This window comes from Dunckerocampus dactyliophorus, chromosome 12 (assembly GCF_027744805.1).
Source record: "Dunckerocampus dactyliophorus isolate RoL2022-P2 chromosome 12, RoL_Ddac_1.1, whole genome shotgun sequence".
NCBI lineage: Eukaryota > Metazoa > Chordata > Actinopteri > Syngnathiformes > Syngnathidae > Dunckerocampus > Dunckerocampus dactyliophorus.
In genome coordinates this window covers 19115142-19137748 of record NC_072830.1, presented here as the reverse complement: position 1 = coordinate 19137748, position 22607 = coordinate 19115142, and the positions used below count along the sequence as shown (strand labels likewise).

General features: G+C 40.4%; 2 protein-coding genes across 5 annotated transcripts in view; both read right to left on the bottom strand.

Moving 5' to 3' along the window:
* Nucleotides 1-318: 318 nt before the first annotated feature.
* On the bottom strand, nucleotides 319-12698 carry crk (v-crk avian sarcoma virus CT10 oncogene homolog). Its single transcript, XM_054795164.1, has 3 exons — nucleotides 12049-12698; nucleotides 10351-10943; nucleotides 319-4277 (listed from the first exon to the last, which is right to left on the bottom strand). The coding sequence occupies exons 1-3, from the start codon at nucleotides 12266-12268 to the stop codon at nucleotides 4140-4142; spliced, it is 951 nt and encodes a 316-aa protein (XP_054651139.1). The 5' UTR covers nucleotides 12269-12698; the 3' UTR covers nucleotides 319-4139.
* Nucleotides 12699-13986: 1288 nt separating this feature from the next.
* The window catches only part of lrrc75a (leucine rich repeat containing 75A), a 29296-nt gene continuing 20675 nt past the window's right edge, over nucleotides 13987-22607 (bottom strand). For 2 of the 4 annotated variants that reach the window (XM_054794299.1, XM_054794298.1), the window contains one exon: nucleotides 13987-22155. In XM_054794299.1, the coding sequence (XP_054650274.1) occupies nucleotides 21568-22155 (588 nt within the window). In that variant the 3' untranslated portion in view covers nucleotides 13987-21567. The remainder of the gene's footprint in view (nucleotides 22156-22607) is intronic. The other 2 variants (XR_008573155.1, XR_008573156.1) reach the window with 2 other exon arrangements.

Genomic DNA, 22607 nt, shown 5'->3' with positions numbered 1-22607 from the left:
GTGGCAGTTAAAAAATACAATTACTGTATACAAGAAACAAACAAAAAAAACATGAAAAAAGAGCAAGACGACAATGTAACTACAAAACGCTTACTAAGTAGAATAGGCTTTGTCACCAAAAACACTGCTGACAGGTGAGTATATCTATACTGCTAAAAAAATTATCAAATGTATAACAAAATTTCTGACTTTCAGCAGACTTTTTTTTTTTTATAAAGAGGTATAATACAAACCATACCGTTTTCTCATGAGTTTTACTTTATTTACTAGTATATTAACACAGCACATGCTACAGAAAATGAAAAGTTAATGACAATCTCAAAAGAATATAGTGTTTTAATAAAATGACACAATTGACATTGACAGTTCCCAGTGGCATTTTGCATGTGTGACTTCTTGCATAAATATTTATAATACTTGGTGGCCTTAATTCGGTAATCCTGCGTCACAAGTCAGTTAAATTAGTTGTGATGTCATTCTAAAAAAAGGCCTATGAATGTCACAATTCTGACAGAACGTACAGCATTAGGAAAAGCTAAATGAGGTCAAAGAGAGCAGAAAAAAACTGGCATGTTCATGAATGAAAAAAGTTAAGTGCGTTCAGTTTAAAATCATCTTCAATCTAAAAAAAAAATGTAGATTGACATCTGAATAATATTGTAGTTCCACCCACAGGAAGGGGGAGGGGGATCTTGAATCCAGTCCTGCCTGTGTAATATGACTGCAGATTGTCAAGATTGTCAGACTGGGAGGACTTGAATTTAGAGGGGGACTCAAATTGGCCGTCTCTTATCGTCAGAAAAGCTGGCGGCTTGAAATGAAAAGTCTAAGTCACTAAAAAAAAAAAAAAAAAAAAAAAAGTAAAGACAAGAATAAGAAAAGAAAGACAAAGATCACATGCAGCGGTACACAGTGTGTAAATTGTTTATATCTCCAACCCAAATCAGTTTTGAAGAAAACTACAAAAAAGCTAAAAAAAAAAAAAAAAGTTTAACATGAAATGCAAATGACCACCTAATAACAATATTACTACTACTTGGAAGGTGAATGCTAAAATGAGGTACAGGGCTCCATTCTGTGGTTATGATATTTGAATATTGCTCCTGCTGTTTGGGGTAAGTTGGGTTATCAGCGTGATTGCTCGGCTCCACAAAAAAAAAATCCTGTCCATTTATGTGGGGCAAATCTATTTCATTGTTTAGACTGACAGTACAGAATCGTCCTCTTATCTTAGTGTAACCCACCTGGCTCAGCTAGCCACACGGACCTCCGTGGGCTCGAATCAAGGTCCTTCTGAATGAGAGTTGAGAGGGCTAGGCTTTCAGCTAAAAGCCCGGACTGTCAACTCGATGTCCGGCACGACTCTTAAGGTTCAGAGAGTGAGGTTTACCAAAGTGCAATCGCACAGCCACACTGCCTGGAATCCGTTACACTAGTAAAGTGAAACCCGTTTATGTCGACATACGCGGTTGTGAACAAGTGACAATAAAGCTTTCGGAGATGTGCAAATCTTTTTTTCAAGTGGCTAACAATCCTTAAAGAAAAATGAAATGGGTTCATTTTGTTAGTTGCTGCGGTGGAATTCTGGATAGTACCGGCATTCTTTTATTGTAAAGCTTACTTTGCAGCGAACAGGAAGTAACTGTGCATGTTTTAATGCTGCGTAACAAGACGGTAGTTGTGTTGCTGTTGTCTTTTCACGCTGCTTCGCGATAACAATAAAGTTAAGAATACTACAACACGTCAACAAAAACAGAACCGTTTTTCATAGAAACGAATCAAATGTTTTGTTGACAAGCGACATCGACGTAAGTGGCTCCTTTTAGTAATAAACACATGGTGACCAGGAATTGATTAGTTGGTCGACATAAGCAGGTTCCACAGTAATAATCTTTTAGATTGGATTGTTCATTAATCAAGGCAGCACGGTGGGGTCGTACAAGCTCCGTCTCTGTGTGTAGTGGGCATGTGCTCCCCTGCCTGTGTGGGTTTTCTCAGGTTACTTTGGTTTCCTCCCACATCCACAAATTTGCATGTTGGGTTAATTGAGTATGGTAAAATTACCCTTAGTTGTTAATAAATGTGTCACCTGTGCCGCTTATGAGGACAAGTGGTATGGAAAATGGAATGGATGGATATTGACTAATCAAAATCAGGTGCAGTGCTTGGTTGCAACCAATTGCGACCAATTCGATTCAGTCACAACTACTTTTTGGTCAGCTCAGGATGTTCCCTGGGCAACATTAATCCAGTTCATAGAGGAACAGGAATTCAGTCAATTCAGAGAGAGATTCTACCAGCCCTCCTAAAATAAGAATCATTCAATTGATCATTACATTTTCCTCAAGGTGCATCAGGAAAATGTCAAAAGTCCATCCCTAGTTAACAGACAAAAATGTTGCAATATAAAATAATACTGTACATGCTACACTGGCTTGGATTTTCATTTGGCTGTTAGAAGCTGTTGCGCATCCAAAATTCTTGCCACCGACTTTAGAATTCCTAGGCCATTTCAGGACATTTTTATAATCTGGGCATGTCAGATGACACACTTCAGTGGGCCGACAGGGAGTTAATGTTCACCCGACAAGTCGGAACCCGAAGAGACGGGACGAGACCTTCAACTTTTTTTGGTTCTGCTCCTACCTCGAGTTCACAAAGTTCTGTTGATTTAAAAATAAAAAAATCAAACCTGCTTCGGATTGGCTGACTTGTGAATTTGGTCAGCGGCATAAGGAGAATGTGCGATGACCAAGGATTTTTGAACCGACGGTAGTTTGTTGACATATTTTTTTCTCAACTTCAAAAATGGGGATGAAAGAACGTCTGAAAGTACCTTTTCCTATGCCGAAGCTTTGAATGGAAGTGGAAGTTCCTTTCCTGTTGGCCCTCCCATCCCTCTTCCTTCCTTGTTTTTATGGATTTTGACAGAACCACAAATCTGCTTTTGCAAAAAAAAAAAAAAAAAACATGAGGGATAATGATGACGTTAACAATAGCACAACACATGTTGACATAAACCCACCCATTTTTTATAGAAATGACCCCTGTGGCTCTCAAATTTTATGATGTTGACAAAAGCGGTTGACCATTTATGCCGACGTCAACTTAAGGGGGCTGTAAGAACACGTTGGACCAGGACTTCATTGTCGACATAAACGGTTTCCGCTGTACTTTAAAGGGACTGTATGCAACTCGCTCCTAATTCCATTTATGGAAACCAAAAAAATATACCACCGCTGGCTAGCATAAGCTACCAATTAGTGGTTTAAAACAACAGACTGTTGGAAAAAAATTCTGTTTCACCATCAACAAGTTAAATTGCATTGTCGTAAAGTGTGTACATGTCTGTTGCACGTGCACATACACAAAAGCAGTCTCAAAAGAAGCGACTGACAATTTGGTTATGATAGGCCATACTATTCAGTTCTAGCTGATGTTTGCAGCTAAAGTTTGCCATTGCTATTATTAGCTGACAACATGCATAACTAGTGCACGTGCGTGTGTTATGTTGGTGTACTCAACAGCAGGAAGAGGAGAAACATCGTGCTGCACTATGTTTGAATGTTGGCGCCCTCGAGGCTGGTGGAGGAACCCGCTGCATACAGTCCCAATGACATTCAATAAAGTGCAGACCTCTGCCAAGGCTAATCTGTACACCTTCATAGACCCCCATCTTGAGCATAGGCCTACATTTAGTTAATTCATTCACTGTTCACTGATTGTTTGGGGACATCGTGACAATGTTAACTTAAGCCATGTATACTGGAACATCTTTAGTTTTTTTTTACGACTGTACTGGTTTCCACCAGGGCATAACACGGAGGTCAGTGAGGAGTGAATCATTATCTACAAGTTCAAACACAGGATGAGGAAATGGCTGAGTTCTGTGAGGAGTGACAGGCGTGACAGTATGGCGAGGAAGAAATGTTACAAAATGCCTAGACCATCTTTTCTTGTGCATTGAAGGAGGTGGAGGTGGTGGGCTGTCAGGAACACGTCGGTTTGTAGTTTTTCATCCTGACTGTGAGAAATTGTACTTGTGTGGAGGTAACAGGTGTTAGGTGGTGGCCGTGAGGAACGAGGGGGGAAAGCGGGGTACTAATACTAGTGTCTGGTTTGCACCCGCTAGTCCACTCTCAGCTGAGTTCGTCCTCGGCGTTGTGCTGATCCAGTAGTTTGACGTGCGTGAAGGGAAAGTGACCACACTTTCCTTTACATTCGCCCTCCCACTGGCCGTTGACGTTTATTTTGGTCACTTTCACCATATCGCCCACCTGGTGGAAGAGAAACAAACTGTGAGCAGGTGTGACAAGACATGACAAAAAAACAAAAAGAACATCTAGTTTGTGCCAGTCTCCACAGCAGAATATAACCCGCAAGCAGATCCCATTGAATTCACAGCAGAGGCAGACTCTACTTTCAACATGTCATCTGCAGGATGAAACCACTTAAAAGCCAGTCTGACCTGCATCCAGCAATTCTGAGGGGACCAACCAAATGTGCTATATTTAAAGTTGAAATAAAAATCGGCAGTATTGCATAACTTGAGTCATCTTGTGGGCAATTTCATTTCTTCCATCAGGGAAAGAGAATATTTGTTGCACTGTTTAAACATGGTCTTTTTAAATGTCTGAGATACAATTGTTTGGTACACCACAGTGAAAGTGAGAGTGAAATTAACAAGATAGGTGTTTCCTGCACTAGGCCCAAGAGGATATCCTGTGAAAACATTCTTAACTAAACGTATAAGTGCATATTTAAAAAAAACACACACAAAAAAATTGTCGATTACAGTAAGACGAGTAAATATCTTTTGTTACTTTCCTCCTCTGCCAACAGTCATATCCTGGTACTTTCATTGTTGGTATTTTCTACAAAGTGTTAAAATCAGAGTCAAAACAAGATAGCCGCCATGATAGCTGCATGGCTTTTCGCTGAGTAGTCAGACTTCCTCTCACATTCCATGAAAATGCACGTTAGGTTCATTGGAGACTCTAGATCAGGAATCACTAACTGGTGGACTGTCGTCCAATACGGACATGGACCTATAGTCAATCAATTATTTAAGTATTTTAAGTGATGACAGAGCGCTTCTGTTTTGACTTTACGGTACTGGATGATCAGCTCAGGAAATCTGACCAACCAAGATGAAGCATCCAGTTGCCTCAATTGAACCTTTTGCAGATTAGCATGACCTGCATGGTCGTCTACACATGAGCTGTGTACTCTGTTTTGAAAATGTCTTTAATTGTTTTTGTTTGCTAATTTCTTGCCACATATCAAGCACACGGGTAAGCCAGCGTCGTTTGCAGTGAAGGCAAAGGAATATGTCTATTCAGAATTAAACTCCAACTCAAAAACACATTTTTCTTTTTCGGGACGTATTCATGGCTACGCATATCTTACCTCGCGGTGAGTCAGAAATGCACATTTCCTTTATTTCTGTGTTAAAAAACAAAACAAAACACTGTGCTCGGCGAAGGGAGACGTAAAAAGGAGGCTGTAGAGCTGTGGGTTGCCGACCCCTGCCCTGAATGGACCAAATCAATATGAACCAAACACCAAACAGTTAGTGGTTTGGTCCGCAACATATCAGAAAGGGGGGCAAAAATGTTGATCACTGTTTTCCAAACTCAAAGCTGATGTGTGTGAATATCTTGTTTTACCTAAAACACAAAGATAATAAGTCTGCTTATTATCTTTATTAATAAGCATTATAAAATGTTCACATTTGATAGGCTGAAATCAGAGGATATTTACATTTTTTAAATCAAACAACAATTAATCAAATATCCAAATAGTTGGCAATTCAATGGATATCTTATTAAGCATTGATTCATCGATTAATTATTGCATCTCTAATGGCTAGTTTTGGTTATGTCAATGTGAGTTCCACTGTGCCGTATAACGTCCTCTACCAGCTACATACAAGGAGCTGAATAACAATGACTGTATTGAGCGTTAAAGGTCAGCTTTGCATCATTTTAATACCACAGCATGGTCCAAACGTACCGAGGTGTATCCACTAACCCTGGATGACAAGTTAAGAGTTACTAAGACACCCGGACAAGGAAACAGGAGCTAATTATTAACAGTCCACTCCAGTGCCTCCACGCTGAGTCACTCCTCTGACCTACTGGAGCGAGCAATATAAGCAACCTTGCCCAGGTTAAAAGCCAGTCATGTCTAGCAAAAGAGGGAGTGGTATCAACTAACTTGTATAAATGGAACCCCCCTCCAAAGTTGGAACAATCAAATCAGAGAAATATATTGCAACAAAGCATCTGTGTACAGCTATCGTAAATCTCCCAGTCCTGCTCCTGCTCAGACTTCAGAGCACAAAGAAAATAGCCGTGCTTCCCAAACATAAACTATTTCCTCCACGCCACGGCCTGCTCAGTAGGAGCCCTGCACCTACTACTGTACAATTTAGGTGAGATCAATGCTGCTTTATCTTGACAGCAACGGTCTGAACCTGACTTTAACCTTGAGACCGACTCTCTGAATGTTCATTCTCATACTTGTCAGGACGAGACAGACGACAGGCCGAAGGGTCTGTTAACATCAGTGGCGTGTATCCAGTGGAACCTGGCTGCTCAGTGCAATTTGGTTGGAGGGACAGTATGCAGCAGGTTCCTTCAGCTCCCGAGAGGAGCCAATATTCGAACATACTGCTCACAGTATATCCTGCCTCTTCCTGCTTTGAGTACGCAAACCACGACCACGTAACACACACACTTGTGATGTTTGTTGTCAGCTAATGATAGCAATTTGGCGAAGTTCAGCTACAAACGTTAGCTATCATTGGATTTACAGCCTATCATAACCACACAAAGACTCCAAATTGCCAGTCGCTTCTCAGTGACTGCTTTTGTGTGTGTGCCAGACATACGAGGCAGCAGTGAGTGACAGCCATGAACGTCAATTATTTTATTCAGGCCGAACAAAACTGTATGACAATTTTTGTACAGTTTAATACATAATTGTGAAAAATACTGACTTTTTTTGTACGATCTGTTCTTTGAAACCACTACTGGTAACAGTCCAATTAAGTCCACAACAGTGGCCAAATAGAACACTTCCGTCAGTACACTTCAATCAGTATACAGTACTACGTGTACTTGATAGGGATGTCCAGATCCGATATTGATATATCCGGATCCGCCCCAGCATGTCTATCCAGCAGCCACCGGATAGAGCCCATGTGATCCCAACAAAAGTGTTTGCTAGTGTGCTAACAAAGGAGCAAGGAGCGTGAAGTAAAAAGGTGTTTCAGCTGAGTGCAAAACTTGTAATGCACGAGCCCGTGGTGGCACAGAATTAAGGAAGTTTGATACGACCAACCTCATTGCGCCTCATGAAGAGGCATCAAATGGGAAACTCCCACAGGACGGTATAACAGAAAAGAGTGAGCCCCTGCCAGTGGTGAGTAATGTTGGGTTTAACCTCTTCATTGAGGACCTCGAACCTCACTATATTATGCCTAGCTGCCACCACATTGTGGAAAAAACCATACCCCACACGCATAAAGCAGTAAATAGGTGAGTCATACCTACTGTTGCAGACTATTGTTCTCTGTTTGAGTAATAGCACTCGATCAACTCTTTTCTAATATTCCATACCAGGCCTGCCACGATAATCAACATGTGCATGCGTGTTTGTTTTCCTCCTCTCTCTACCAGGCTGGGTGACAAGAGGATTCACTCTTGTGCATCTGTCTCAACACCTGGGCGCATTGTTTTTATAGCCCTAGTTTTTTAACCCTCTTGTCAGTCTCTTTGTCCCAGTAGGGAGAGGCGGGGCGCTACACACCAGGGAGTGAACTACTTGCTAGCTGTGTGAGTCGTGTGTGTGCTACACGAGCAAATACTTTCTTTGTGCCTGTTGTGTATAAAATCATGATCTGATTTCAAGTTCAGCCCGATTGCGTTTAATTTATGTCATTTTGTGACATAAAAAGGTCTGTGACAAAGACATTTAAATAAATACAAAAAGGCGGAACTTACATTTCAGTGATTCCCGAAGTATAACACCTCATTGTGCATCAAACACTATTTGCTGCATCCAAAACATGCACTTTGACCAAACTTTGACAAAACATTACACCTCATTAAACGTAAACGGCATAGTCCACACACATTGATAAAAGTAAATCAAAGTGTATATGCAAATGAGCTGACGTCTGCATTGACACACAATGTGAACTTCACAGTATTTTCATTTCTACGTTTTTTGTCAATATTCAGATAATAACGAAGGTGACACTGATTCAAAAGCAGAAATATTGTGATTGACATTTTTAATTAAGTGAAATTTTTTGCTAAAAGATTATTTCCATTGTTTTTTTTGTTTATTTACTATTTTTTTTATTATTTTATTTACCGTAAAAGCTCTTAAATTCCAGTTACAATGTTAAATACGCTATATATTATCATTATACATTACATTAGATTACATTAATGAAAAAATGGTCTCAAATTGGCAATAATTTGTAGGACAATTATCACCCGGCAAAATTTGTTATCGTGACACGCCTATTCTACACTGCAAAACAAGCAATGAAAGTATGTATGTTTCATGCTTTTGTAACATTTCACACTAGAAAATATATAAAAGTATGTATGATTCGTGTTGACATCGGATCAATATCGGTATCGGCCAATATTCAAGGCTGCAATATCCATTTTGTATCGGAAGTGGAAAAAGTTGTATCGGGACACCCCTAGTACTTGGCTCCATCGGGTGCAAATGTTGTCAAGTGGTGTCCCAATTCTCCTGAAATCCACGGGTAGAGGGTGTAGTGGAATAAGTGCGAAGAGGCATACAGCCCTAGAAACCATGTGTGGTCGGGGACAAGCGAGCTAATTAAAAGATGTAAACAACATGACCACATGTGGACAGCACACCACATTATCAAAGTTGGAATCTAACGTAGTGTTTGCCACTCTCTGTTTTCGGCACATTATTACTGTACTACTGCTACTATTAATATTGTATTTACAATGAGTTCATAGTTGTACGCCATCAATTCTGCGTAAGTGTCATACCTGCGGGAGATGCTGAGCCAACTGAAGTCAGCACACCAGAAAAGCACATTCCCACAAACTCTTCTACACCAAACAGCACTCCACGACCATTCAAAATCTGCAATCCCAGTACGGAAAAGTACCGGTAAAATGCAACAAAATTACATTCTGGACTTTCTTACAAAAGATTCTGCAAGAGAACATCAACGACAGGCGACCAAGGCCTAAACAGGGAGGGGTTTAAACCTTGAAATAATGCTTGATAAGGTTTATACATTTGTTGATGCTAATAAAGTTTGTTATGTTATTATTTCGATTTCATATGAATATTTGGTACATTTTGTATTTTTATAAATGTTACAGCGCCGGTTGTAAGCTGTTCATTAGAGTCACAGTTTGTTAAAACGTGTTCCTTTTATTTAAAAAAAAAGGTGTTCTGAGGTAGGCTATATAACAATGAAATAATGTAGACATGTATGCACCTTACTTTATGGTAGGAAACATTTATTATGAACAATTTCATTGTCTCATCTGCCTATGTCACAGCCAGAAAGCGGCGAAGAATTAAGTGGTGTCCCATTTCTTAATGGCTTCTTTCCCTTGGCCCTTGGGTTTAAGGAGAACGTAGGGGTAAGACGAAGAAGAAGGGCTAAGTGGTGGAACTGGGATTCAGCCTTAGTCCCTCCCTTTTACGGTACATAGCCAAAATGGTGAAAATTGAAGGTGCTAAGTGTCCATCGCCACATACTCGCCATCCGGGGACTGACGACACACTGATTTTGCTGCTCTTCTCTTGAGTGTGACCGCTCTTTTGCACTCAAAATTCTAAATGTAAGTATAGAAGTGCGCGACTTGAGACACAGCTGGTTCCACTTCAAATTCGATACGCTTTAAAAAGCTGAGTGACAAGTCTGAATGGTTTGAACTTATTCGGACATTTGTAAAACTATTATAAATAAACATCGCCTGTGTAGTAATTCATGTTTTATGATGGCAAGCGTTTGACACTGGAACAGATAATTACGATTTTTATTATTTCAGATGGATTGTTTCAAAGTACAAACTAATCAGAGGTTTGTCCTGGAATGTCCTGGAAGAGACTGTAGTTTACTGTCGTGGTTCCACTGTATGTACACCCAATTTCTATCTTATGAGATCAGACCAGAGTAGAGTGCAGAAGGCATTCTGAACACTCAAACCTGAACTTGAGCTAAGTGGTATCTAAAAATTGCTGAAAAAGAAATCAACAAATGAGTTGACTGGCGATAAGTAAGAAATGAAATCTATAGGGGGAAAAAATGCAACATATTTAAAAGATTACCTCTAAAGCCAGGGCAGTCTTGTCATAGGCATTGGGCACCCTCTTCTGTATGGCCCTGGCATACACAGGTCCGTTCTGGAGGTTTGGGAGGGGGGTAGGCTGGGCATACTGGCTGGGATCTCCCAGTAGTGGTGCACCATGCTGGGCTGCAGATCCGTCAGAGTTCCCCAATATTCCCACTCCTCCAGGTGGGCCCGCTTGCACACCGGATGCAACCGCCGCATTCGGAGATGCAGGTCGGTACTTCTCCACGTACGGCACTGGGATCATCCCTGCTCTGCCCTCAGAGTTCTGAGCGTTCCACCACTGTTCTTCCGGCTTCTCAAGAACACGGAGAACATCACCCTTCCGAAATGGAAGATCCTCCTCGTCGTTGCCAGGGAAATCAAAGAGTGCCCGGACGTATTCGTCTTCCAGGCGGGGTGGAGGGGCTCCACCCGGGCCGACGCTGATGAAGGAGGTGTGTTTGGACTTGTTGATGGGTTCTATTAAAGTGGTGGTATCCAAGTAGTGGATTTTGTAGAACTCCAGCAAAGCAGGGAGTGCGTCAAACTCCTGGTCGCCAATACGGAACCTCGGATGAGACAGACTTGCTGAATGGGGGGGATTTAAAAAACAACAACAATATAATTATAATTGGTACATTTAATAAATAAAACTCTCTTTGCCAGTGGATGAGGTGGGTGATACGGCAAATTTTGGTATGGCTACCAAGCATGTGCAGGGCCTGTATTGCAGACACTGAAAGTGAGACTGATACTTTTTTACTGAAAATGTTCAAGATCATTGAACTAAATTGTGATTTTGCATATATAACATATAAATAACAACACAATGGATCCACACACATTCAGGATTCAGCATTCACGAACCTGCAAATAAAAAAAAATATATATATTTTTTCTCTCAATATAGGCGTTTTTTTCCCCATGCACCATACTTGCTGTGATATGCAAAATTGACACTTAATATATAACTCCGACACCGTGACTCAGATTCCATCTCTTTATGGATCATCTTATCTTACATTATCATTCATGAGCGGTGAGTATGTATTTTATACTTTCAATATGTGTAATAAGTCTGTGAGTCATATTGAAGAGAGATGGGGGAGGGTTCTGGAGCTGAATCTAATGTAATGATTACAACAGTCACTTTTATTGCAAACGTCGATAGGAAATCGGAGGAGAATTTCAACATCAAGCTCGCAACAGGGTTTGGAGGAAGAGCAAGCCATGTGTGAAAAACAGACATTTCGATGGGCACCTTTGTTACATTATAAAGCCAATAGTGCAAAAATAAGTCAACCATAGGAAAGAAATACCACTGACTCATTCAAATCATTTGGCTTTTTGTCCTCCAAACCCTCAAGTATCCAAGAACTTGTTCCCTGAGTTTGCAACAATACATAAATAACAATATCAACAATGTAATAACATTAACACAAGAACACAGATATTTGTGAAAACAAACAGATGATAGAAGAGAATTGAGTCATACACACACCATAACGCCACGCTATTATGGACCCAATACCGATACTACCCTTGGTATCTACACTTGGCTCGATCCGCCCACCCCTAATGTCCTATTCTCCGCACAGTGGAAGGATAGTTGTGAGCATCTCTACTGGTGCAAGTCATGCAAGCGGGCCCTCTATGCATGCATAAACCCAAGAAACATGGAATGCTGCCTTACCTGGCCCGGACTGCCGGTTATTGCTGATGCTGTTGATTATATAATGCGAGACCTTGGAGTTCTCCGACACCGACAGCACGTAGTCGCCGGGGCTAGTGATGGAGTCCCGCACCAGGAACACGCCGTGCCGCTGCCCCTGCAATAGAGACACTGCCTCCTGCCGACTCAGCCGACCCCAGTACCAGCTGCCGCGGTCCTCCGCGTCAAAATTGCCGGCCATGATAAGCACTCCCAAGTCGAGGCGTCACCGGGCCTTTCCTGCTCTCCCTCCCTTGATCCACACACCGAGCCTTCAACTCATACAAAACTTTAGCGCCGAGAGCACGTTTAGGAAACAGACGACATCCGCAGATGGTCGTTTGGGCATCAACTCACTGACTCGCAACCTCTAAAGAAAAAAACAAAACGATTCTCGTTACGTTAAAGACGAGAATGTGGCTCTATTGATAGATATGTGACTCGTTTTAGGGTCAGAATTCCACATATACTACAACGGCCGATGTCAACTAAGTTCAAAAACTGAAATGGCGGATACGGGAAAACAAAAAAAAGAGGACCATGTAACCGGACGTGACGCAAAAAAATTCAATCTGCTGCATCAATGGCAAGCTTGCGTTAACGACATTGGCATACCTGTCAACCCTCACGTCTTCACTGGGAAACTGTCGTATTTCTTTTCTTAATAGTGTCCCGTAATTTTCCCGTATTTTAACTTTCATTAAAAAAAAATCCCGGTCTGTTCTGCCGGAGCAGCTTCCGGTGCGCTCGGCCATGTTCGGCACAACATCGGCATAATACATCCTGTAGCCGGTAAAGACAAGCCTTCAGAATAAAATACGGACGTCAGTAAAATATAACGGTTGCACCACAATAAACTATCGGATCTGTACACCAGCAGTCGAAGATTGAATTTGTCTTTTATACCTTGTTTTTCCCTTATTTTGTAATGCAAATGGTGACAGGTAAGGACGCTAGAAAGAACAGAGAGTGACATAAATCTTCCGTTTGGAATCACATAATGAAGTATGTATTTTGACAAGCTGCCGATACAATTTGTAATTATGAGTCAGAGTTTAGTCCTGGCATGCAATATATTAGTGCTTTTTTCCTCATCTGAGGATTATTAAGAGTTTTTAAAAGACACCTATAAGCTTTTAATTTGTCAGAATTTCCTTAGCAGGGTAATGTGTCAAACAGTACATCAGCAGCATAACAAGTAATAAAATATAATTTAACTTTTGGCATTTCAGGCACCGGAAATAGTAAATTGCAATTTTACAATGGTACCACTAGATGCCAGCCCAACACAAAATAGTATTTATATCAGTAAAATATGCATGTAACTACAGGTGCAACTCAATAAATTGGAATAGCTTTGAAAAGATAATTTATTTTAGTAGTTAATTTATTTAAAAATTCCTTAGACTTGCTCCAAACAGAGTAAAATATTTCAAGAATGCATTACTTCATTTTTTGTTATTTTTGATGATGATACAGAAGTTTAGAGCTAATAAAACCCCCAAATTCAGTATCTCATAGCATTTCATTTTTTTTAAAAGTTCAATATAGTAAACCACTGGTTCACACTCAGGAACTCCAGCAAAGGAACTCCAGAGTTCCTGAGCCTTTAATTGGTCTCTTTGTCCAAACTGAACTCCTGAACTCAAATAACTTTTGCACCATATTCTAATTTACTGAGATTCATCATCTATTATTAGGATTTGTAGCGCAAAAAAATAGAATCCTCCTGTTTTAGTGTTTTAGTGAATCATTTTTGCCAGAGAAAAATGCAGGTTTGCACACATGCTACTGATTTTATAAGACAAACTACTCACAATCATGAAATGATGATGTTTATACAGTAAAAATGACTAAAATGAATATTGACACTGTGTACAAATACAGCGTACATGTAAACTGAGCACAAAAGGAGCACAGTTTGTTTTTCTGTCACATGATTTATTGGAATTGAATCCATTAAAACAGCACATAGTGTCATTTCCAGTTGATGTTTAATGTGAATGGCAGAGAAAAAGCATATATTACAGAACTCTGTGGTAACACACTGAAGAAAAAGTAACGGAAAAATATCATTTCAATCTTCCGGGAATAAACAAACTAGTCCAGTCATTTCGGCTGTGGTGATAAACACAAAGTTATGTTTCCGTGCATTTTTGTGAGTGCTCTGCGGGAGAGAGGGAAAAAAATCACCAAACAACTAGAAATGTGGCTGTAGTTTAAAATAGAGCCCGAAGAGAGGGTCGCGTGATAGAAAAACAGCCGTCCGATATGTAAGAACTGGTGAACACACAAACAGTAATCTTGAGGCCACTTTGGGTGGCGTTATCTTACTCTGGAAGCCTTTGGACCTGCTAGTGATGGGATGGGGGACTGGCTGCTACAGCGTTCCCAAGCAAACTGAGGTGCCCTTGAGCAAGGCGTTGAACCCCAAAATTGCTCAGGCCAGATGAATGATTACATTTGTCAATTCCATTGGCATGCTGACCAAGTCTGTCTTTGATTGACAGTCGCACAAAAGGCAAAACGACACAATCATAGTAAACCTGAGAACAGAGTCTCCATGCTTGGTCAAAAGGCTTTTTCATTATGACTTTGGAATTTTTGTGTTTAACACAGAATACACGAATGCCGCAGGAGGGCGCTTTAGGCTAGCGAAAGAATTCAGTGATTATGGACTGAGATCAGGAGCTTGGAGAACTTGCTTACCCGTAACTTGCTGCCTTGTTAATTTGGCCTATTCAGCCTCCCAGGTATGTTCTTTACGCTATTGTGTACCTGAATCACTATTTTACGGTAACATAACAGACACCTATATTATGACGCATTTTTGGGCCGCTGCGACTTATAGTCCAGAATATACGGTAAGCGTTACATGACAATGTACTGTTTGTTTAAAGCAGGGGCGTCCAAAATACTTGTTTTTTTTTATTGATCCGCTGCACTTTCTAAATATAAAATTAACCCTCAGGTCTATCCCGACGCATCACGACGACGCAGCCACACAGACACTGCATTTCCCCTCGCCTCAAAAGTGCACATGAGTGTTTGAAGAGTGTAAATTGGTCTAGTAAAAGCAGACATGATCAATAACGTTCACCATTCTCAGTGTGTCGCCAAGTACTGTATGTTCGGCGCAGGACGAAAGGAAAGGCACATGCTTAGAAAATGAAAGTAAAGCAGGCAATGAAAAATGACCCCACTTTACTATTGGTGGGAAAAAAAAACTTTGTTACTAAATTGTTTGGTTGCAGAGGGAGAGGGGCAAGGGTAAGGCAACACTGCCGTCAAATGATGCAGAGACACACATCATGGAGGTGGACAAGAAGATTTTTTTTGGAACGGGACCTCGTTTTTGTATGATTTGTTTTTTGGGGGGAAAAAAAAGCGGCAACATTTTCTTTAGTTTTCATACGCTGTCTCATATTCTGCATAACAATCTAGTCTGTTTGCCCTGTACTGTATCATTTCACAGAATCAAGTGTACAAACAGAGTTCCCTATATGCGCTGTTGACACACTGTCCGTGCAGTTTTTATTGAGTGTGACTGCTAAATTACCAAAGAAAGTTGAGAGCGCCAGCAAGTTGACGAAGAAAGTGCTAAACAATACTGAATCCACAAAATATCTCAACGCAAAGTACGGAGATGTCGTCATCTCCGCTCATCGCGCTCAGCTGCCTCATCGCCGTCTTCGTCAACTAGAGGCTTCAGTGGAAGTAAAAGTGATGTTAAATGTTCATTTACCCATGTAATTCCTAATTTATATGTATTTCGCATTGTTTTCTGCTTGTAAAACTATAATTAGTCTCTATAAAATGTATTTTTTGTCCATATAGTTGGGTGTCTGGACTGAATTAATTGTATTTACATTATTTCCTTTGGGAAATGTTGCACATTTCGGTTTTGGAACAAATTAATAACCACTGTATTTGTTGTGTATGTAGTTAGTATACAGTAATTGCGTTAGGACCTGCCTGGCTTTGAAGGGAAATCATTATTTTAATAACTACTTCATTTCATTTGTCGTAGTTGTTCATTGAATTTATACATGAGTTTTTGAATTATACATTTTATAATTGCATTTTAAGTTATAAGTAAGGTTTAATACATGTTAGAAATTTTTACACAAAAAATAAGTCATAATTTTCTTTTTATAGCTTTATTTTTGGCCCAAAGTATTAATACGCTACATCAAAATGAAACAAAAAATGGAAAGAAAACCAACCAAGCAAGAGTTAGGCAGTTTTTAAAGTTGAAATATACCGGTAAAGGTAAACATTAACTTTCTATGCCGCCCTCATTAAGGTTGTGGGGGCATGCTGGAGCCTGTCCCAGCTAACTTCGGGCGAGAGGCGGGGTACACCCTGGACTGGTCGCCAGCCACTCGCAGGGCATATATGGAAAAACTACCATTCACACTCACATTCACACCTATGGGCAATTTAGAGTTAACCCAATTAGCAACCCTAATAACCTAACAGGCATATTTTTGAAATGCGGGAGGAAGCCGGGGTACCAAGAGAAAACCCCCACATGCATGGGGAGAACATGCAAACCCCACACAGTGACGCCCAAACAGAGGTACGATCCCAGATTTGCCAGATCACCTGGCTACGTGGCATGCTAACCACTAGGCCACTGTGCGGTAAGGTAAATATAAAAGTAGATAAATTGGTCAAATCTTAAAGAGCAGCCATCTTATTTTGAACTTTTTAGCATACCTATGTAGCATTACCCTTTTTTAGAATTAAAAAACATCAAAATGACTTTTCTGTGCGCGGGCCTCAGTCGTAACCGGGTGGACCCCCCTGCTTTAAAGGCGTGATATTGATGGAATGATACGACTTGTGCACAACTCGACAGAATGGAACAGAAACGCTTGCATGGATCACGTTCAATGTTGTTTAAAGGGAAGAATCTCCGCAGTTAGATTTGTCAGTAGTGGTACAGTGTAAAAGTAAACCGAGATATTTCAGTCGGAGTGTGTGACTACGGGATAGCGCTTTCTACAAAACACACACACACACACACACCACAACAGCAATATTAATACTCTGATCAACTTGTCAGACCTTTGGTGCATCTCAGCTACATATACAGTATATAATATTATATAATAATAATAAATAAAATATTTGTGTTCCACTACAGTACTACAGAGTAATTATAACACTTTTTGTTGACTGGGAAAGTTAGATACTCCGTAACCTGTGTTGTCAGTGGTATTTGGCAGCCTCTTAATGCACATCTTTATGCCACAGCATTTATCATCTTCCGTTCTTGATTTGGATCAACACAGTTTGGCATCTAAATTCATGATAACGCAATCAGAGATGACCAGTCTGCCTGAAACACATGTACTGGCATGACGCTCATGGTTTCATTATTTGAGATTTACCTGTGTAGAAAAGTGAGCACCTCACACACTTTATTTACTGTATATATTTAACTGTAGATACCGTATAGCAGAGCTTATACCTGCATTCAACTGGTGCTGGGTAACATTCCGATCAGCACTAACATTTCAAGAACTCATTGGGCTCATCTGCACAACAATGGCTTCATAAGATAGCGGGAGGATTGTCAGATATAATCACGTTTTGTGTGTACAAATACTGACTGTGTTGTAGTCGAAGGCTGACAAGAACATGTACAATACAAACTAAGCTGAAGCCCAGACTATGTTGTTTCTTAAAGACATTTGTAGGAAAGAGGGCCAAAATATATTGAAGTCAATATGCAGTGGGGGAAATAAGTACTTGATCCCTTGATGATTTTGTTGGAAGCTATGAACAGTCTATATTTTTTGTGGAAGGTTTCATAGATAGACTATAAACAAATTACCCAGAAAATAAATAAAGATTATGAATGAATCTGGATTTGATTGAGTGAAATAAGTATTTGATCTCCAAGCAAAACATGGCTTAGTACTTATGTTTCTGGTAGGACGTCACCATGGTTGCACAAATCTTAGGAGGGATCTGGTCCTCTTTACAGCTATGCTCCAAAGTTTGACGATTTTGAGGCGGTCGCTTGGCAAGTTTCAGCTCCTTCCACAGAATGTCTCTGGGTTCAAGTCCACAAACTGGCACTCTCAGATCTTGACCAACCAAATGTTTTGCTTGGTCTGGGGTTTTCAAAGTCTAACAGTGTGCCATGGAGTCATATGCTGGTCATTTTCACCATCTGCTGGACTTAAGGCATAGCTACAGGTGTCTGTCATATTCTACCAGCCAGTGCCACTTTGAAAACCCCTGTTGTAGGTCAGTGTGATGCTCATTCACGACCCATCTTGAGTGTTTTGGCTGAGGGTAAGGTGTTGCCATCAAATATTCTATGGGGCATCACTGGCCCCTTAGTGCCCCTTAAAGTCTTCCTGCACCCTTAGGAGACAACATCCCCAAAGCAGAATATTTCCACCTCCATGTTTGAGAATAAGGATGGTGTTCTTGGGCTCGTACTCACCGCTTCTTTGCCTCCAAACATAGCAAGTTGATGCCAAAGAGCTCAAATTTGGTCATCTCATCTGACCACATCACATTCTCCCAAGGCTCTCTAAATACAGGTGTTGATTGTCAAACTTCCGACGGGTCTGCACACGTGTCTTCTTGAACAGCGTGACTTTGTGGGCACTGCTGGATCTCCATCCATTACAGCAGAGGAGTCCAAACTTTTTTCACATACTGAGCCACATACTGAAAAATGAAAGGATACAAGGGCCACTTTGATATTTTGTAAACCAACACATATAGACTTCTGATGAAGGTGAAAAAGCATATTATTAGTACGAACTTCGGTCTTTGCTCTTTTTTGATATTTTGTGTTTTAACTTTCCAAATATTTAAACTTTCTTCTCAAAAAATCTTTCATGAATTTAATTTTTGTAATATTATGACATTACTTCTCCAATATTATGAATGTATTAATATACATATCAATAATAATTAATATTAACAAATTATAGAATTAATACTCTTCCGCCTAACTCTTTTTTCCTCTTTTTTTCTTGCTTATTCATAGTTTTGTTTGTTTCTCATAATATTATGACTTTTAAAAAGACTACATCTAAATGTCTAACGTCTAAAATAACGTTATTTTTTTTATTATTCTCGTAAAATAACAACTCTCTCTCGGTTGATTGCAACTTTTTTCTCTTAATATTTTGACTTCATTCTTGTGAAATTACTGCAAAATTTAACATTTTTGTTGCTGTTGTTTTTTTGTTTTTGTTTTAGTTGTCTTGTTAAATTATATTCTCAAAATGTGCCGCAAACCAATACAAAAAATAGCCACGGGCCGTGAATGCACACCCCCGCATTACAGCAACGTGTCTTCGTCATGCTTTCCTTGGTGACTGCGCTCCCAACTCCCTTGGCATCATTAACCAGCTTCTCCCTTGTAATTCTGGACTGGTCACCTCTTCAGAATCACGACCTGAAGAGACATGACTAATTTGTGTGCTTCATGGACAAATAATCGGTCGGTGGGGGTCAGAGTGCTTGTGGTTTGGTAGGGGGTCAAATGCTTATGTCACTCGATCAAATACAAACGTAAATGTACCTTCCTAAAAGATACAAACCAGACTGTGGAAAGTGACAGTGTATAATAAATGCTTCTGCAAACATTATGTTGCATGCATCAATGCAGTGTGTGCGGGATAGTGCATTTCTCCCGCGTGGAACCGGAAATGCACAAATTCCCTGATTTTGACTATAAAAATTATTTAAAATGATTGGCATTTTATAGTACAGCCCGCATATTTATTTTGTTTACAATTATTTTTGAATAAATGAAAAAAAATGAATAATTTACGGTCTTTTCTTTCTCCATCATGCTTGATTTTAGCGGACTAGTTCCTATTTAGACTCGCTTCAGTGCACAACTTTCATTTGTTAATTAGCTGATGCCCACTAACCTCTCCGCATGACTCTTCGCCTCTTCCAATGTATCCAGGAGGCCGTTCATCACCATGGTTGGCATTTTCAACATGTCCGTGATGGCAAAGGCATTTTTTTTTAAAGATCTTGCATTGATATTTGATGCTGATATTCCCATTTTTACAGACACATATTCCTAACAAGTGTTGGGACACGTTACAGGCACCTGAAGGTACTGCAGTGGAACCCGTTTATGTCGAAGCTTCTCGGAGCGGCTGTCTGACGTCAACATAAGCGACCGTCGATATAACCAAAACGTAAAGTAGCCATTACTTGCAGATTTACTTGCGATTTGTGGGAGAGTTTTCAACCTACAGTAGTGTGTTGACATGGTTTTCCTCCATTTGTGCATATTTTTAATATGATATTTCACACTCTTATCTAATAGAGCTGCTGTGGTCATTTTGTTGTATGTCTTGACTACAATGAAGATTAAGCTTTCATATTTGCACAAGTCGGTGGCTAAAAATCTAAAAAAAACAACAAAAAAACAATACGGTATATTTTGTTAGTTGTTATGTTAAAATCCAGGTTAATACTTCCATGCTTTTATTTTGAAGCTCACTTTGCACTGAACAGGAAGTCACTGCGTGTAACTAGATAGTAGTCATGTTGCTGTGGTCGATTCACGCTGCTGAGCGATAATGACGACTGAAAACCACAATGCGTCGACATAATGGGACCGATTATGTTGACAAAAGCGGCCGATCATGTTTAGTTTGCTGCAAATTTTTCAATTTTGACTTTCAAAGATGGTGTCTCTTCCCCACTTTCCTCTCTGCTCCTTGCTGTCTTTGTCAAGAAGCCTATAATAAAGGTAAAAATGTATCTTTTCATTTGTCATTTAGAATTATTTTGCATTGTTACGTATCTGCAGGTGTAACTATAATTATTCTCTACAAAATGTTTTTTTTGTTGTATATTTGTGGGTGTCTGGAACAGATTAATTGGATTAACATTATTTCCTATGAGCAAAATTGCCTCAATTTCCGTACGTTCCATTTTTTTTAAAAAACAAATTAATAACAAAATCCGAGGTACCGCTGTACGTTCTAATACGCTTCTGCTTTGGAGTGCCTGTAAGTAATGTGCAACTATAATTATGTCACCCGTGTAGATTGATACATTTTAGACAGCAGTGTTGTTTAATGAAAGACACTAATTAGGTCTCGCTTGTAACTGCTGTGCTTCAACTAGTATCCTCTTATAGGCTGTAATATTCATAATAACATTTTTCCCCTTATTTTCTGGAAAATGTCACTTTTTTCAAATCCAAATGTTGCCAGGTATGACACGAAGAAGACTGTAAACCGGGACTTGATAAGTTGGTCCACATAGACAGGTTGCCAACATAAACGTGACCGACTTAAACGGGTTCCACATTATAGGGATTATCAGAGGGTTCTGACCCAAACCCTCGAAACGAGGGTCAGTTACACTAAAGAGCACAATTATTTAGTTTCCTTATGCATTACCATCTTTTGGTCCTGCAGCCAATAGTCTGGTTCACCTTGGTTCGGCTGGTTCAATCTGACTTGTTTAAGTCTTGCCTCCTTCCAGCACTCAAGTCAGGTGCCGTGACTGGTCAGTCCTATGATCAAAGCCGTCCTCCTCTGCTCTCATTGGCTCCACAGCAGCAGAGGAGTTTTGTGACTGGGTGGAGCAGGACAACTGAGAGGAATGGCTCTGCGTGTCATCCTCGTCCTCTGCCATCACTACCTTTGGGCCCGTCCTCTCTTTTCTCTGTACGTCTTCCTTCCCTGTCCTCCTCCTCCCATTCCTCTGCTCCTCTACTGTCCACATGCTCTCGTCTTCGTCTTCCTTCCCTCGCACCTCCCGGTCAAAGTCCAGCAGCTCCTCCATCATCTCCTCTATCTCCAGCTCACCGTCCAGCTCCTCCTCTACCTCAGACGGCAGCTCGGCCATGCTCTCGGTCCTGTTGGTGTCATCGGTCTCCTCGTCCTCCCCGATGCCTCTCAGCCTCTCGGGGGGGTCGCTGGCCTGACTCTCTCCAAACTCCAAAATGGTGGGGAGGTTGCCCTGCTTCGGGCAGCGCTTCCTCAGGCTGACCAGGAACGGTTGTGGCAGGGAGAAGATGTCCACGTTGTTTCCCAGGTCAATCCATGTCACACTTGGGAAACTGCTTGGATCCTGAGACGGAAAATACCATTAAAAGGTTTAGATTAAAGATTAAAAAGTGAACCGTAACCGTATTTTCTATTTCACTAAGTTCAGTGTTTCCCGTAGGTTTACAGCTTGTGTGTGTGTGTGTGTGTGTGTGCATGTGCGGGCTGACCTGATAATCACCAACCAACAAACATAAATAAAAAATAAATATACTGTAATCTCTCGTTTATCGTGGTTAATTGGTTCCAGACCCGACCATGATAAGTGAATCATGAATCAAGTGGATCAAGTCTGGTGCTTGTGTGTCTCACTGAACATTACAGAAACATTACTGACACCAAGCGACCAGTGTAGAATACTAGAGATCATCACAATGTCTTTGAATGTGTCTTTTGAACGCCTTATATTTGTATTTTAGTTTATTTAGCCATTTTTATGCTAGAAAATGCTTAATTTGAGCCAAAAATATGTAGCAT